Below are 17,735 nucleotides of genomic sequence, written 5' to 3'. Positions count from 1 at the left end.
TTTGTCTTTTTTTACTGAGATTTATTTTTAATTAAGATTAATCATTATAGATTTCATATGTGGGTTCTTATGCATACCTCTCATCCTATTGATCCTCACACTCACAAGCAGCTTCTATCTTAATTTGGTATTTATTTTTCCCATGGATACTTTTAATAATAGTAGTGCTTATGCTTATATCTGTAAGGTAGTATGCTTTTGCAGGATTTTTGGCATCATTGTACTATATCATGACACTTAAAATTTGCTCCACTGTATTTTGTTTAGATTTTTCTGATTTAATATGTGTAAGTTTAGTTCATTTCTTTAAATAATAAATTTTACAATATCTAAATGTACAGAATTTCTTTGGTTCTTTTGTCGGGCGTCTTTGTGGTTTCCATTTTTTTGCTAATATAATATGCTAACATTATATTTAATAATTATATGTTTGTGTGTGTAGACACACTTATTTCTCCCCCCCCCCCATACATACATTGTGTATTTTGTGCATACATGTGAAAGTTTCTCTGGAATAGTTGTCATCCATGGGATGTAATCACCTGGAAAGAGCTTTTAAAAGTCCAGTCTCTCATCACTCCTTACGGAGATTCTGATTAAATTGGCAAGTACAGCTTTTTAAGACTACATTGCTAAATTTACAGAAGTAGTTTTACCAGTTTACCACAGTTGGTATTCAGACATTTAAATTTTTGACAATTTACATGCGAAATGGTATCTCATCTTGTTTTTATTTGCTCTTTTCTTGATTACTGATGAAGTTAAGCATATTTCCTAAGCTAATTTTTGCTTGTTTAGATTTTTTTCCTTTGTGATTTAATTGCATGTTCAAATAACTTTTCTTACTTCTGTTCATTTGCCAATCTTTTTTCTTTTCAATGTGGAGGAGTTACCTTTTTTGGATCCTAATCCCATTCTTGGGTATATATGTGGCAAACTGTATCTTTTCCAAATCAGTAGCACTGATGAATAGTAATTTTTGATTTTTATGAAGTACAACTAATTAAGTCTTTTTAAGGTTTGCTTTTGGCCTTATTTAGGATATTCATCCATATTTTGTTTTAAAGTGGTTCAGTTTGCTTTTCATTTGCAGGTCTAGAATACTTCAGATAGGTATTTAAATACATATTTATCGAGTTCCAATTAACCTCATTTCACTGACTTTTAATTTGTCACTTTTTTCCATTTTTGATACTAAGATACATTTAAATTGAAATAATGACTTGAGTTTTTAAATTATTATTTCATTTACTTTGGGCCTTTGTCAGCGAGTCACCAAATCATGGTCACTATTAGAACATTTTTTTGAAGTAATAGTTAAAAATTTTCACTTCCTTAATTTTGGCTAGCAAGAATTTCATCAATATTTTTTTATGTCACGTATTATTTTAGTACTGGTTATACATAGTGAATAGAGATAATTTCTTGCCTTCAAGAGATTAATTTTAGTGCACTGGCCTGAAAACACAGCCACTTCCCAGGAGTGAAGCGTAATTTGGGGAGAAGATAGGAGAGCTTCAGTTTTTCTTATTTACTTATTCTTTTTCATTGTTTTATAGCTACTATACACTTCTACATATACATTTTGTCAAAAATTAATATCCACATGTCCATATTTACTTGTTAGGATATGTGCTTAAATTGTTATAAAATCAAAGGACACTTGCAGATTTACACTATTCTTAGATAAGAATATAAATATAATAAAATAATTTTAATAGTTATGCTATATAAATGTATGTGAGAGATAGAAATAATATGTTTTGGAGAGGTAGTATTGCAGTTCACCTTGGGTGTCATTGAGTCATTGATGTGCGGAATTGCAGGCAGAGAAAGCATGGATTAATGTGGATTCATTTTGAAGTCTTTGTAGTCAGTAGCAGTAGAGTTGTTAGCATACCCAGTATCTTGTGCGATGTGGAACATAAGAGAAAATGAGAATGTGTTGGTAAATAGAGGGCTAGATTACTTTAGTAAGACATTGCTATAGTTGTGTTTTTCATGTATAGGGCACTATTGAAAGATTTTAGTTATGGTCATGATAAAAACAAAATTCTCTAGTGGCAACTTAGGTGGTATTTGGAAGTGAGAAAGAACTCAAAACAGGGAGGCCTGCTAATCAGTAGTTAATTGAACACTTCCTATAGTCTACTTGATGTTTCAACACTTACCTGTCAATTTTTTCCTTTATTATATAGGCAACATGGATTTGGAGGTGAATTTGCTTTTAACCGATTTTTTTTTGTTGTTGAATTTACATGTATTTTCAGGGGAGAACACACACTAGTATATTTTGACTTTGTATCTTTTAGTATTTGTCAGATTTAAAAAAAATTTTTTTTCTAAAAAAGGAGGGCTTGCTTGTTCTATTTAACTTTATGCATCTTTAAATTCATCTGGTAGACCTAATAAATAAAACTAAGCATTTTAGAATTCCCAACCTTATTGACAATGTAGGTATCATAGAAAGGATTAACCATGGACTTCATTAGTATTTCTTCAACAAATACGCTTTACAAACATAAGGGGAACATATTGTACTATCTCTTATCTAGCTCTTGCTCAGTTTGTCTTACTCCTTATTCATATATTCATATATTTGTCATAAATATGACAAAGTTGTCATATTTTTGAAATTGAGAAAAAAATCATTCCCACTATGTATGTAATATTCACAGTGTATGCAATGCTGCTATCTATTGTAAACATTAGGTTGGGTAAATGTTAGATTGAATAATGTGACTGAAAAGATGGGAAAAAAAAAATGAACGGAAGGGTGTAAGCTGGGTAGTTATTGTCAGCTATATTTGTGTATACCATATGAATAGAACATGCACCCATCCTCGCATTACACAAAAGTGTATGTACATATTCCTTTAATTTTATGTTTCAAACTACATGTTATATATGTGACATGTGTACAGTATGTGTGTATGTGCATGAGTGGAATTTTATTGGGGAGAAGAGAACATTCTATAACTGCACTGTACTCTTAGTTTACTAGCTGATGCTTATAAAGTGTTAGCACTTTAGCAAAAAAATGCAAGTGATTGTTGTTTATTCTGATATGTTATTTGCTTATGCTTTCCTGAATTATATAGGTTTTAATTTTTATACAGGTTTATATAGGATTTTAACTTTGTATTTATGCTTTGTTTCAGATGTGAAAACTTTGAATCAAGTTATATTAGCATAGTTTTTTATTACTTTTCCCATACTATTTTATGCATAATTAAAAAATGTTTGTGCATATGTTTAGGTATGACTCCATCATTAGTTGGATTAATTATTAAGACTTTTATGTATTGTTGTGTAGGCTGTGCATTGGACAACCCCAAAGGATGCTATATAATATAGTCTTCTGTGTACTATGTGACAGCCTTGATAACATAGGTTTTAGTGTTGAAATTTAAATAATTATCTCATTTAATTCAGGCACAACCAGTTGGAGACTGTGATTTTAATATTCGTCTGCAGTGTATAGAACGAGAAATAATAAATCCTCGACATGAAAAAATGAAGTCTGGGCTCATTGACAAAACACAAGAACCATTTAGTGTCAGAAACAAGCCCTTTTTTGACATCTATACTTCAAGAAAGGTAAAGTTTTCTAATTAATACATCATAATTCAGGAATATGAATCACATTTTACTACCCAGTTGTTTTGATTTTTCTAGAAAATTGCTTAAGTTGAATATAATGCCAGATTCTTCTTTTTAGTATGATTATCAGTGATATAGAGACTTACATAAGTTGATTCCTTGTTTAGTATTTGATTAATAGGTTTTTTGGTCCATATACATTTTTTAAAAAGCCATTTTTTTTATAATGTAGTAATTTTTACATCATTTTGTGCCATATATATTTTTAAAGAAACAGTACAAACTTTATATAGAGTGGTAATCACTTGTTAGACCTTCTTAATATTAACTGTGTTTGGTACATATTCTTATTTGAACATTTGTTTACAAATTTGTATATTATAAGGAGCTAAAACATAGAATTGCATGTATTTCCTATCTAATTATATATATAGAATTCTCTAAGTATACAGAATTCTACATATAATAACTATATCATTTATGTAATTCTATCATTAGTGACCCTCCTTCCAAAAATAATACCATGATGTCATATATTATGCAGTAGTTTTAAAATGTGACAACATTTTAAAGGAAACTTGAAGATTTTCTTTTTTTTTTTGTCATGCTTAAAGTTCATGACATTAAGTATTCTGGAACTTATTTTTTCACTTAATAATATGACTTGGAAATATTTGTATGTTAGTGCATAGAGAATTGCCACATTTTAAAGCTTCTGCATAATATATGACATTGAAGACACATCATGGTACTATTTTTAGAAGGAGGGTTACTAATGATAGAATTACGTAGATGGTATAGCTATTATATGTAGAATTCTGTATACATAGAGAATTCTCTATATATAATTAGATAGGAAATACATGAATTATATGTTTTAACTCCTTATAATATACAAAGGTATCATTCTACCACTATTATATTAATATTTTGTATAATACTTGCTTGGCACTGGTTGGTTAATCTCTGCTACCGTGATTTTTCTCACAGTTCACTGTTTTGCCTTTTGTGTGTGGCATCAGAGAACTATGGCCTCTAAGAATCTGCCTACTCTGTGCCCTGTCCAGTAGGTAGGATAAGGATAAAATTGACACTTGTTATGGACCACATTTTAGGTAGAAATATGTTACTTGTAATTAAGTCTTCTTATAGAAATACTTTCTAAATTTTAAATATAGTGTAAAAATTGAGCAGAAGCCAACTTGTTTCAGTTTGCATTCCTTTTTTAAAAAAACTTGTGCTGTCATAATTCACAGTTAAGTATTTAAGAATATGTGTCTTAGACAGTGTAGTTTCTTTAGCCAGTCACCGCTACTTAGAAATATTTGCCAGTGGATGACCATTAGAACTGTTCTTTGGGGATCTCAACCAGTTATGCGAAACAGTTTTTCATTAGAAAAATAGGATGCTCTTTATTGCTTTTCCCTCTCTATTTTTAGCTGATACAACTTCTTAAAAATACAGGGTATTCTTTTTTTTTTTTTTAAAGCAGTGCTAATATTAGGAATTTTAAATATAAGTTTCTTCTCTTCTTTTGGTTCTTACCATTCCTCCCCCCACCCTCAAAAATACAGAAGGAAAACATATTTTGAGGCAGATTTGGTCCAGATATTATTACCATAGAGACATCAGCTATCCCAACAGATTATTGTAGAGTCTTAACATTTTTATCTTTGTTAATGGGAATGGTAAAATATTGACATTATGAATGATAAAATATTTGTCATGGATGTATCATTTTTTTATGAGGAATGCTAGTTACATGGTTTTAAATAAGGCTTAAAATGATGAAAATGCCTACTTTTTTGTGGAAAATAATGTGGTTTCATTTCTGTATATAATAAGTCTTGAAGTCTTGATTGCAAGATTTCATTAATGTAACTTAACTTCTTCATTTTGTCACTTGCTTCATCAAGAAGTGGAGGGATAATGACTTGTTTAGATTTTAACTTTAATGTTATATTTAGAATATTGTGTGCAGAAATATTAGCAACAAATAGCAGTTTCTCAAATTGCAATTTATTTGCCATTATTTTAGGCCAATTAAAAATTATTTGAACAAAATGTTTCTGTTCATTGATCATCCTCTCAGAAGAATAATTGTTGCTATTAACATTTAACTATCCATGAGAATTCCTGTATGTACATATAAGCAAAAACACTTATTTGTATTAGAACCAAGAAGTGATTCTTAATACGTTTGGTGCTTTCTTTTTTTTTATAACAGTTTATTTTTACATCATTTTGTACATTTTTTTTTTCCCATCTCAAGTGTAATCCCCGCGGGTTTTGCGCTTCCCTTTTTTAAAGTTAATATATCTTGGTTTCCTTCCCTTAGTATTGGTCAGTAGAGATTGTCATCTTCCCTTTTTAATAGATGTACAGATTTTCATTTTACCAGTGTAGCATAATTTATTCCATAGTCACAGACATTTGCGTTGTTTTTCAGTCTTGTTGATATAGTTTGCTTTTGCCTGTGGGTATCCAGTTGTTTCTATTCCGGTTATTGAAGAGACTCTCCTCATTACATTGCTTTTGTACCTTTCTAAAAAATAAATTGTCATGTATGTCTGGGCCTGTTTCTTAGGTTCACTGTTTTGTTCCCTTGATCTCTTTGTCTATCTTTATGTTAATACCATAGTGTCTTGATTGTTTTTGGTGATAATGCATCTTAAAATCAGACAGTTAATTGTGCAGCTTTATATTTCTCTTTTGTAATTGCTTTGCCTAATCTAGACCTTCACATTTCCATGTGAATTTTTGATTGTTACTTTCTAAAAATAAAAATCTGCTGAGATTTGGTTTGGAATTGTGTTGAAGATTTAGATTTAGGGAAGAATTGACTTCCTAACTGCGTTGAATTTTCCATCTCATCAACCTAATATCCTCCTCCTTTTACTTAATACTTTAATTTTTCTCAGGAATTTTTGTAATTTTAAGTTCCAAATTTTACTCATCTAACTTTTTCCAGATTTGTTCTATGATTTTTGATACTGTATAAATGGCATTTAAAAACTTTAAAATTCAAGTCAGTAATATAGGAATACACTGATTTTTGTATATTGGCCTTTAATATTGCAGTCTTATTAAATTCATTTGTTATTCTAATAGCTTTTTATCAAATTTCATCAGATTTTTTAAACATAAGTAATTTTGTCATTTGGAAAAAAAAGAAAAAGACACTTTTATTTCCAATATGGATGCCTGTTATTTTCTCTTACCTTATTGCACTGGCTAGAACTTCTTGGATAATGTTGAATTAAGTGGTGAGAGTGAACAGTCTTGTTTTACCATATCTTTGGAGGCAAGAAATAAAGATTTTTCTCTGTGAAATATGATATTAGTTATCGGACTTTAACAGATACCCTTTATACAAAGTAAGTTTTTAAATTTGAAAACTTCTGATTTTGGCATACAAACTTTGTTTACCATCTCTCTTGCTGTATTTTGTTATTTTAAATAACTTTTCAGTTGATTCTGTTGGAGTTTTTAAGTATAAATAGATGTAGTTTTGCTCTGTAGACCTTTTGTGTATTTTATTATTGTCAAAATCAGTTATAAAATAGTGTAGCTTTAAATGATAGGAATACTTGTATGTTTGGTGTGTTGCTTTTGAATTGAGTGGGAATACTTCTCATGTATGTTCAAGGTATAATATATTGCTTGTAAGTTCCAAATCTGAGTTATCAGATTAAACAAATGACTGGCTTTTTAAAATTGAGTCATTTAACATTTAATTAAGAATAGGTGTTCAATGTTGTCAAATGGTTTTTCATTTACTGCAGATACAATATTTTTATTTTCTTCTGTTTAGATCTACCTCCTGAATTATACGAAAAGTATATACTAATGTGAAATCTTGTGTTCCTGAAAGGAAGTCCTACTTAGCTTTAACATACTATTTTTAAAGACTTCACTTTTTTATGAAGCAGTTTTAGATTCACAACAAAATTATAAAGAAGGTATAGAGATTTCCCATACTGCTTACCTGCCATCACCACATATACCTAGCCTTGCATATTACCAGCATCATTTACCAGAATGGTAATTTGGTACTAAGGATGAACCAACATTCATTGACATATCATATATCTTAAGTCTATAGCTTCTGTTACTACGCACCCTTGGAGTACCTTTTGTGGGTTTGGATAGAAGTATAATTATCTAGATTCTCCATAGTAGTGTGTATTTTCATGGCCTTAAAAATCTTCTGTTCTGCCTTTCATTCTTGCCTTCTTTCTCACTCATGCCAGACTCTAATTTTTAAATTTTCTTTCTAATTTTGATTTTTTAAGATGTCATATGATAGTGTATGTAATTTTTTTCAGATTGTTTCTTTCACTCAATAATATGTGTTTAAGTTTCTCTATGCTTTCTTTTGGCTTGATAGGTAATTTTTATAAGTGCTGAATAATACTCAGTTGTCTGGATCACCACAGTTTAATTTATCCATTCACCTAGTGAGGGATATCTTACTTGCTTCCATATTTTGGCATTTATGAATAAAATTGCTAAAATCATCCATGTGTAGGTTTTTGTGTGGACATAAGTTTTTAAATCCATTGGATAAATGCCTAAGAACATGATTGTTGGATCATATGGTAAGGGTAAATTTAGTTTTGTGAAAAATTGCCACTGTCTTCCAAACTGCCTGTGCAATTTATTCTACCAGCAGTGAATGAGAGTTTGTGTTGTTCACATCCTTGCCAGCATTTGGTGTTGTTTTGGATTTTGGCCAGATAACTGGTATGCAGTGCTATCTCATTGTTTTTTTTTTTTTTTAAATTTGCAATTCTTTAATGACATATGGCATACATCATCTTTTCACATGCTTATTTTGCATCTCTATGTCTTCTTTCATCAGGTGTTAGTTAAGGCCTTTTGTGCATTTTTAAAATCAGGTTCATTTTCTTTTGACTTTAAAGCATTCTTTGTATATTTCAGATAACAATTTTTTTATCACTTGTATCTTTTTTAAAAAACTATTTATTTATTTATGTATACAAGGGCTTGGGTATAGGCCAGAAGTGCAGGGGTAGAAGATTCACCAGACATAGAGTGGAGAGCAGAACACTGAAACATACTGCTAATGGGAGCAGCGGGTAAGACAGGAGAGGTCTGCTGCACCACACGGCTTAGCTCCCTGGCATGGGATCAAACTTATGCAATAGTGGCTGGTGATAGCTTGACAGTGCTGAGACTTTAACACCAATGCCACCAGGGAGGCCCTCAGTTGTATCTCTCACAAATAGTTTATCCCAATATGTGTGGCTTTCCTCATTTGCTTGACTTTGACTTTCATAGTGCATATTTTAATTTTACTGAAGTCCAAGTTATTACTTATTTCTTTGATGGATCCATCATGTCTTTGCTGTTACATCTAAAAAGTTTCTCCTTTGTTATTTTCTAGGAGTTTCATAGTTTGTGTTATACATTTAGATCTCTAGTCTATTTTGAGTTAATTTTTGTGGAAGGTGCTTAAGGTCTATTCATAGACTGATTTTCTGCCATGTGATAACAAATTTTAGTGGTATCACTTGTTGAAAAGATTATGTTTGCCTCATTGTATTGCCTTTGGTCCTTTGCCAAAGATCAATTGGATCTTTTGATGTGGGTCTATTTCTAGATCTTTTGTTTTGTTCCATTGACTATTTGTCTGTTCTTTTATGAACACCATACTGTCTTGATTGCTGTATTCCTCCAACTTTTTTTATTCTCTTTCAATCTTATATTGGTGGCTTTGTGCCTTTTGTCTCTCTGTACGACTTTAGAATCAGTTTGTTGTTTTGATGTTCACAAAATAACTTGCTAGGATTTTGATTATGATTGCATTGAATCTATAGATTGATTTGGAAGACCTGTTATTAAGTCATTCTAGCCATAAAGATGGAATTTCTGACGGTATTAATTTAAAAAAAATTACTGCCTAGTTTTTTCTAACAGTATTTAGGGCTCTGATATTTATGAATGACTTTATTCTGTTAGTTTTGGGGAACTTGTGCATCAATATTATACTTGGTTCATGAAAACAACTTAGTATTTTCTTCTTTTCTGTGTTCTGGAATCAGTTTTAATACCATTGAAATTTCCTAGTTTTCATTGATTTTGTAGAACTATTCCATGAAACTTTTTGGGCCCTAGTGTTTTCAGGATGGATTAAAAGATTTTTAATTTCTTCTACTTGACATATGGAAATTGACATGGTTAGATTTTTCTCTCTTCTGGAGTCTTTGGTAAGTCATGAGTCCAGTAAAATATCCATTTTACCAATGTTTTAAGCTTATTTGTAGAGATTGGGGAAAGTAGTTGAGTATAGACCTTAAATTTCTTTTGTTTTATGACATTTTTCTTTTCATATGATTTATTAAGTTAAATATTTCTGTTTCTTTGATTTTTTCTTAATAGTGATAACTATTCAGCTTTTTCCCCTCTAAGAAGCCAGTCTTCTGATTTGTTGTTTGTTTTCTGTTCTTTTCCTAAGTAAAACCTGCTTTTATTTTTATTAAATCTTTTGTTTGTAACTCTCTTTTATTTTCCTTTACTAACTTTTTGCATTTGGTACTTTATTTTCATTCTTACAGATATTAATACAGTCAGTCCTTTGTATCTATGGGTTTCACAACTTTATTCTGTATCTGTGAATTTAGCCAATCTTGAGTTGAAAATACATATTATGAAGTTGGTCTGTGGTGCTTGTGTCTGCACTGAACATGCCTTCTTTTTTCTTGTCATTCTTAATAATACAGTATAATCCCTGTTGATATTTACATAGTGTTTATGTTGTTTTTTGTATTGTAAGTAATCTCTAGATTATTAGTATGGAAGGATATGAGTAAATTATATACAAATACTACACTATTTTATGTAAAGGACTTGAACATCCTTGGATTTTGGTATTTATGGGGAGTCTTGAATCAGTACAAATACTGAGAAAGTTAACATTTTGATCTGAGCCTGCCATAGTCTGATGACTATAGACTGTGATATTGGAAAACTGTTTATATGGTTCATACTTTTTACTAGTTTTAACTGCAATTTGATTCATCTTTTGGACTATTAGATACTTCAAAAAATTTTAAATTTTCTGGTTAAAGACTTTGATATATGTCAATCAGATCTACCTAATTAATTATGATTTTGTTTTTAGTCTTTATATCCATATTTATTTTTAGTTTAGTTGATTGTCATGGACTGAGAGAAGTGAATAAAAGCCTCCTAACTCTAGTGTCTGTATAATAATACCTTCTGAAGTTTCTCCTTCATAAATATTAATGCTATGCCTTTTGGTGATGACAGTTCATACATATTATTTATCCACTTCGATTTATACTTCTTAGAATTATAAACTATCATTTTTTGACTTGCTTAATCTTTTTGTCTTGACTTCTAAGATTGTGACAAATACTGAGTCCTATTTTTTTTGTGTGTATGTCTTTCTAAATCTTACTATTTCAGAAATTTTTGTGAGTTGCACTATGTTAGATATATGCTTTGTTTTCCTTTATGATACAAACAGTAGCTCCTTTATTTTTAAAAATTGAAAATATCTAATTGAGATGTAATTGTGTATCATACTACTAATTTTCTTAAGATGTATGATTTCTGAATTTTGAATACAATTCAGAACACAGTTCACAGAACTATGCAAACATCACTGCAATCAATTTTAGAACAATATTATCACTTTGCAAGGAAATTCTTTCTCTATTGACAATCATTCTCTACTTCTCCACAAACCCCTACCTGTGGAAGTTTGTGGCCTACCACCAGTTTCTATGGTTTGTCTATTCTGGACATTTCATAGAAATGATGCATTTTGTGGGGTTTTGTGACTGGCTTCTTTCATATATGTAGCCTGATGTTTTCAAAGTTCATCTATGTTGTAGCATCAATCAGTATTTTAGTGTTTTTTATGACTGAATGTTATTTCATTATATAGATTTATAAGAATTTTTTCATCTATTTTTTTCAATGGAAATTTAAATTGTTTTCACTTTTTTGGTTATTGTGGATAATGTCACTACAAATAATTGTGTCTAAGTTCTTATGTGGACATATATATAAGTCTTATTTTTTCAAGTAGAGGCTTATTCCATTTACATTTATCCATGTGATAGTTATTTTGGGTACAGTGCTGTCGCTATGTTATATTGTCTGTTTTTAGAGTTAACCATAAGTCTTTCTTTCTGCTGTTAAAATATATGTGGGTGCACATGTTTGTAGTTTTTTGGTAGTTGAATGGTCTGCATTTTATTCTAGTGGTTAATTTCATAATCTTTATATGTCAAGTATTTTTCACACATTGTTAAATTATCTCTTATGAACATTGTAAGTTACCTTTTTCTGTCTTTCCTCTTACTCTAAATATAAAAACATAAGTAAACTATAAAAATATAAGAGCTAGTAGTTTTTTTTTTAAATAATGTAATAGTTTATTTTTACATCACTTTGTGCCTTTTTCAATTTTAATCCCTGTGGGCTTCCCATCACCAAATCACCCTTGTGTTAGCACCATATTCCAGTGTACCTCCCCACCCCCGTTTTTGATCCCATTCCCCACTCCACCCCGTAAAATGTCTCTGGTATATAGTTGTTCATTATTAGTATTATTTTTTCCCATGGTTCTTTAAAAGCTAGTAGTTTTTAAGTGAACAATTGCTTTCCTACAGTTGAATGCTTATACACTACTAATTGATTTGTTAGCATTAAACTATAAACTAGGAGTCCCAGTATATCCTTCACCCTTTTTCTCTCAGTTTTTGTGTTACTTTCATATTGTTGGGGTAGATGGTACTTACCTTTTGTTGTTTTATCCTAATCTCTACAATTGTTTTATTTTACACTTAACTACCATGAATGCTTTGAGAATAGTCGTTTTTTATTCATTTTCAGTTAGCTGAAGTTTTTTCTTTTACTGGTTTTCTCAAAAATACTTCATGGGAATAGTGATCCCCTTAAAAATCTTACATGTTTGAAGTGTTTGGTTGTTTATTTTAATCTTTTTTGTAGACTTTATTTCATTAGTAATTAATTTTCAGTAATTTGAATTGCTAATAAGCCCTTTTTCTTTACATGAACCTCATCCTCCCCATAACAAAGTTAATGATGAATAATAGCACAAGTTATCAGAGATACTATAGCAAAATAGCAATTCGATATCTTTTAAAGGTCCTGTTAAAAAATATAATAGCAATTTCACATTTTTTTTAAAGATTTATTTATTTATTCATATAGAACTGGGGTACAGGCCAGAGATGCGGAGGGTGAGAGGATTCAACAGAGGACAGAGTGGGGAGCAGAACAGGCAGATCTATGAAGTACACTGCTGAGGGGAGCAGCGGGCGGGTCAGGAGAGGTCTGCCACGCCATGTGGTCACCTCCAGGGCAGACGGGAATCGAACTCATGCGGAAGTGGTTTCAGCTTCTTAGTGCAGTGCTTTAATCCACTGTGCCACCAGGGAGGGCCCCAATTTCACATTTTTAAAAGGCTAATAGTATCAAAGTTCTTTTTGCGATAGGTGATTTTTCTTTTCTTGAGAAAACCAAGGAGCTCATTTTTAGTTTAAAACAGCTCAGTGATAGCATTTTAAAATAGCATTTCATATTAAAATAATTCTCTTACATGGCAATTTTCAAAGTATTGCCTCATTTAATATTAAAAACCTAGTGAGGTACAGATTATTTCATACTAAATGATTCCATTGAGAGACAAACTCAGGTTTTCTGCTTAAAGTCCACTAACTACGCTGCTGAACTGCAGTTTAAGATTTTATCACTTTGCACTGGCCTTGTTTTTATAAATGTGTTGTGTTTTACAGTATTATTAACTACATTATTTCCTGGTGTTCTGAAGGTACATATCTGTATAGTGAAGAAACTGTCTTCTTGTTTTTAATGTTGCTGTGAAGCAATAACATGTTGTCTGATAATCCCCCTCCCCTTTAATTAATCTAATCTTTTTGTCTCTTTGCTCAAAAGATTATTTTTTCATCTTTAAAGTTCAGTAATTTACAAGACATGTCTTGGAGTTGACAATCCCAGATAATTTTTCTCTGGTACTTTTGCCCTTTTTATTATGTAGATTCAAATTTTAAGTTTTCTGGACTTGAATCTTTAAATATTTGTGATATTGTTTGATTTTCTTCTGTGAACTTTGACTCTGTTCTTAGTAGAGCAGCAGTCCTCAACCTTTACTGTATTTCAGAGTTATCTGTAAAGCTTATTAAAGATAGATTGTTGGGTTCCATTCTTAGACTTTCTGATTTTGGTAGGTCTACAGTGACCTACAGATTGATAGTTCTCTCATATTCATATCTAAGTGAAACCACAACTGCTGGCCAGAGCCCTTACTTTGAGAACCACTGCTCTAAATATAGTATCGATTCCCTGAGCCTAATAAAATCCTTTTCCATAGTTCCGTTTCATCTTCTTATGTCGTTTAAATATATTTCCTCCCAGACCTTCTGTTTTGTGATAGGTTTTCTTCTTAAGCTTTCCCCACTGTGTTCTGCCAGGTTATCTTTTACTTTATCCAGTTGTTCTGTCATCTTTTCCCTTGAATCCTTAAGTCTACCTCAATGTTCTTTATAGCAGAGAATTTTATTACTTCTGAGAAAGTCACAATAAAGTGCTTGATAATTTTTACCCACATTTGGCAGTGTTTTTCAGTAAGTCTGCATTGTTTTTGGTATTGAATATTGGTATTTTTATTTTTGGTATTGAATATTGGTATTTTTATACTAATGCTGTATTAGTTCCCTCATTAATACTCATCTTTAGATATATTGAGACATTCCAGGATAAGTTATTTGCTATGGTGGGAGTAGGTACAGGAAGTGATACTTTAGATTTTATTTCCCAAAGTCTCACTGTTGCCATTCAGTCACAATTGTTCTAGGCAGTGTGACTTTTCTGTATGATTTTTTTTTAAGTAGATACATCAAATCTGGTGTTCTAAACTACTGGGAACTGGAGTCCTTCTGTCCCTAGCCCCTTTCACCCTGGCTTCTGTACTTAGTATTTCACATGTTGAAATTAGCTTTTGCACTTCTCCAAGCTGTTTACTTTCAGGGAGTATATTATTGTACAGTTTGTGAGATCTGTTGCTAGTTCTTCCAGTCACACACTCAACCTTTCTTAGCCTTTTCCCCTTGAGGTTTCTGTTGGATTCTAGCTGCTTTTTGTAACCTTACCTTATATTTTAGAGTCTGAAGATTAAATTTATCTTTGAGCTTGCTGAAACTGAGTTTACTTAAAAAAAAAAATCTCTTCAGAAAATAAAAAATCACACACAAAAATCTTTCCTTTGTTGCTCAGATATGATTTCCAGAAGGAGAAAACTGAATCTGTTTATGCTGTAATTTCAAGGCAGCAACTGGAAAGCTTTGGACTTGGTTAGAGCACTAGGCAGCTTTAATATTTTTGTTAGAGGTGACCATTCGGTTCTCTTACATTATAGAATTTTTTATTTCTATTTTTTAATTTTTTAAGATTTATTTATTCATACAGAACTGGGGTATAAGCCAGAGGCACAGGTGTGGTGAGAGGCTTCACCAGAGACAGACTGGGGAGCAGAACAGGCAGATCGACAAAGTACACTGTTGAAGGGAGCAGCAGGAGGGTCTGGAGAGACTTGCTGTGCGATGTGGGTCACCTCCTGGGGCTGGGGATTGAACTCTCTCACTGAGGCGGCTGCAGCCAGTTTGCAGTCCTGCGTCCTAGCCCATTGCGCCACCAGAATTTTTTTTTTGTCTTTTAAACAATGATTTATTATTGTCACTATCATATATAAAAAATGGTACAAGGGGTGTGTACATCTGTTTATAGTCCTGGCGCCACCAGAATTTTTTAATGGAAAAATGTAAACAGAATCACAGTTTGATTTCCCTGTGGGGCAAATGACGGAATATCATTGGAATTAGTTTTACTGTTGTTACCATGAAATGAATATCATTGGAATTAGTTTCACTGTTGTTACATGAAGTTGTAAGCATTTTCCAATCTTAAGGTAAAAATACCCCAAACTGTTTTTATAACATGGGTTTTATGTTCTGAAACAAAAATTGGGAAAATCTTCAAGTACGGTAGTAGCTAAGTGATAACTTGAGCCTTATTGCTGGTTTGATAGCCTAATAGTTATAGAGTTATTCCCCTTAGCTGTCACGTTATAGATAGCTAGCTTTCCCCCCTCCTTCAGTGAAGTCCCACTTACATTCTAAGGTGCATTAATAGTTTATTTTTCAACAGTTTACTGTTCTCTTTGTATTTTAGAAATTTGTTGAAATACTACTTATCTTCTGAGAGTTCTCTGATTGCTTTATATTGTTCTGGATTAATTTCATCCTTGTCATTTTAGTGGTGTTTTCAGTTAGTAGAGGTGAAGTATATACCGTCTTACAGTGCTATATATACATTTTCAAGAAGCTTGTAGATATCGAATGCCAATTACTTGTGTATCGGTTCTACATTTTGTGGTTTCCTGGGACTTACTTAAAGTGGTTAACTTTGGTATTGACTATTTTTATATAGTATATTGATTTATTCCCCCCCCCCCCATCATTTTGGAAAATTTTTGAGCTTGATTTCAAAGGGAGCTATTTTTCCCAATGTGAGTTTCATTAATTTGTATATTTATTTCACCTTTTTCTGCAGTATGTACTTTTTGTTTTACCTACTTTCCTTCTAATTTCATCCTGTTAATATTTTCTTCTTATCTAGTTCCTTCTTAAAAATTTTTAAAATGAATAATATAATAATTTATTTTTACATCATTTTGTGCACTTTTCCATCCCAGTTGTAATCCCCTTGGGCTTCCCATCACCAAATCACCCATGTGCCCTCACCAAAGTCCAGTACATTTCCCTCCCCCCACTGTTTTTGATCCCATTCTCCACTCCACCCCTATAAAATGTCTCTGGTATATAAGTGTTCATTATAATTATAATTATTATTTTCTCGCTTGGTCCATTATATTCCTGGTATGAGTGAAACCATTTGGTATTTTCCCTTTTCTTTCTGGCTTATTTCACTAAGCATGATCTTTTCCAGCTCCATCCATGTTGCTGCAAAAAGTATGTGTTTATTTTTTTTGGTTGCTGAGTAATATTCATTGTGTGTATGTACCCCACATCTTTTTGATCCAGTTACCACTTTTGGACATTTGAGCTGTTTCCATGTCTTTCCAATTGTAAATAAAGCAGCAATAAACGTGGGTGCAGGTGTCTTTTTGAATCAGTGTAGATACCTTCTTAAATTTTTTTCATTGCATTTTTAAAAATTGACATAATCTTGGCTTATGACACCGTTACATATGAGTTAGGGGTTAGACCCACATTTTTGATTTTTGAACTACACCACTTCCACCATCTTTTTTCTTACTTTTCTCGAGGGTTTGTCTTCTCACATCCTGTTGAGGATACAAAACTTATCTAAAATGTATTCTTTTTAAATGGAATATTATTTTAAAAATTCTACTTTTCCTTTGAGTTTTCATGATTTACTTAAATGTTGAAAGATTATTCAGTCCTAATGTTGGTTTGTTAATGAGGGTTGTATTGTTCATACCTTTATTCTGTTTGAAATCCTTAGATAATGCTGGTTTATGTTCATGGCATTGAATGTTGAAAGATGGAATTACCTCAATTCCATTGCTGGGACTGTGCACTCTGCTAGAGTGAAATGGATTGTTCTTTTGTCCTCTGTCACATGATCCTTTTAATTGATTAAGTATATCAATACTACTGTCTTTAAAATGTGCTGCTCTCTGGAGAGCTTTTATTTATGTGGATTATATCTAGTGACATTTACCAAATTAGAAATTAAAACTGAAAATATTTAGCAATTCATAAAAATGACAGTAATAAATCTATATCAATAGAAATAACATTTTGTGAAAAACAATTATATGTTAAAGGACAAAACAATTTAGTGTGATGAGTGGTATTGTTTTGCCTTTTTGTAAGTTAAAGAATGTCTGATTTAATTGAAGGCAGCTGGAGTTTTGCATTCTTTTTTATTTAGTTTGTTGTGATACCATATGTTATGTAGCCTCTGAAAAACTGCATGGTGTACTCATCAGAGTGATGTAAAAGGGTAAATTGGTGCTTCGTATTGTTATAAAAGTGGTTTTGACT

The 17,735-nt window shown here is 31.5% G+C and overlaps 1 protein-coding gene across 1 annotated transcript in view; it reads left to right on the top strand.

Annotated features, from left to right (window-relative positions):
- RNGTT (RNA guanylyltransferase and 5'-phosphatase) overlaps positions 1-17,735 on the top strand; it is a 215,108-nt gene that overhangs the window by 74,736 nt on the left and 122,637 nt on the right. Inside the window, exon 11 of the mRNA XM_004673684.2 lies at positions 3,436-3,600. Coding sequence (XP_004673741.1) covers positions 3,436-3,600 — 165 coding nt within the window. The remainder of the gene's footprint in view (positions 1-3,435; positions 3,601-17,735) is intronic.

The sequence above is a fragment of the Condylura cristata genome, unplaced genomic scaffold (assembly GCF_000260355.1).
Source record: "Condylura cristata isolate star-nosed mole 26May11 unplaced genomic scaffold, ConCri1.0 scaffold00001, whole genome shotgun sequence".
Lineage (NCBI taxonomy): Eukaryota > Metazoa > Chordata > Mammalia > Eulipotyphla > Talpidae > Condylura > Condylura cristata.
The sequence above is the reverse complement of the archived record's forward strand: the minus strand, read 5'-3'. Positions and strand labels throughout refer to the sequence as shown.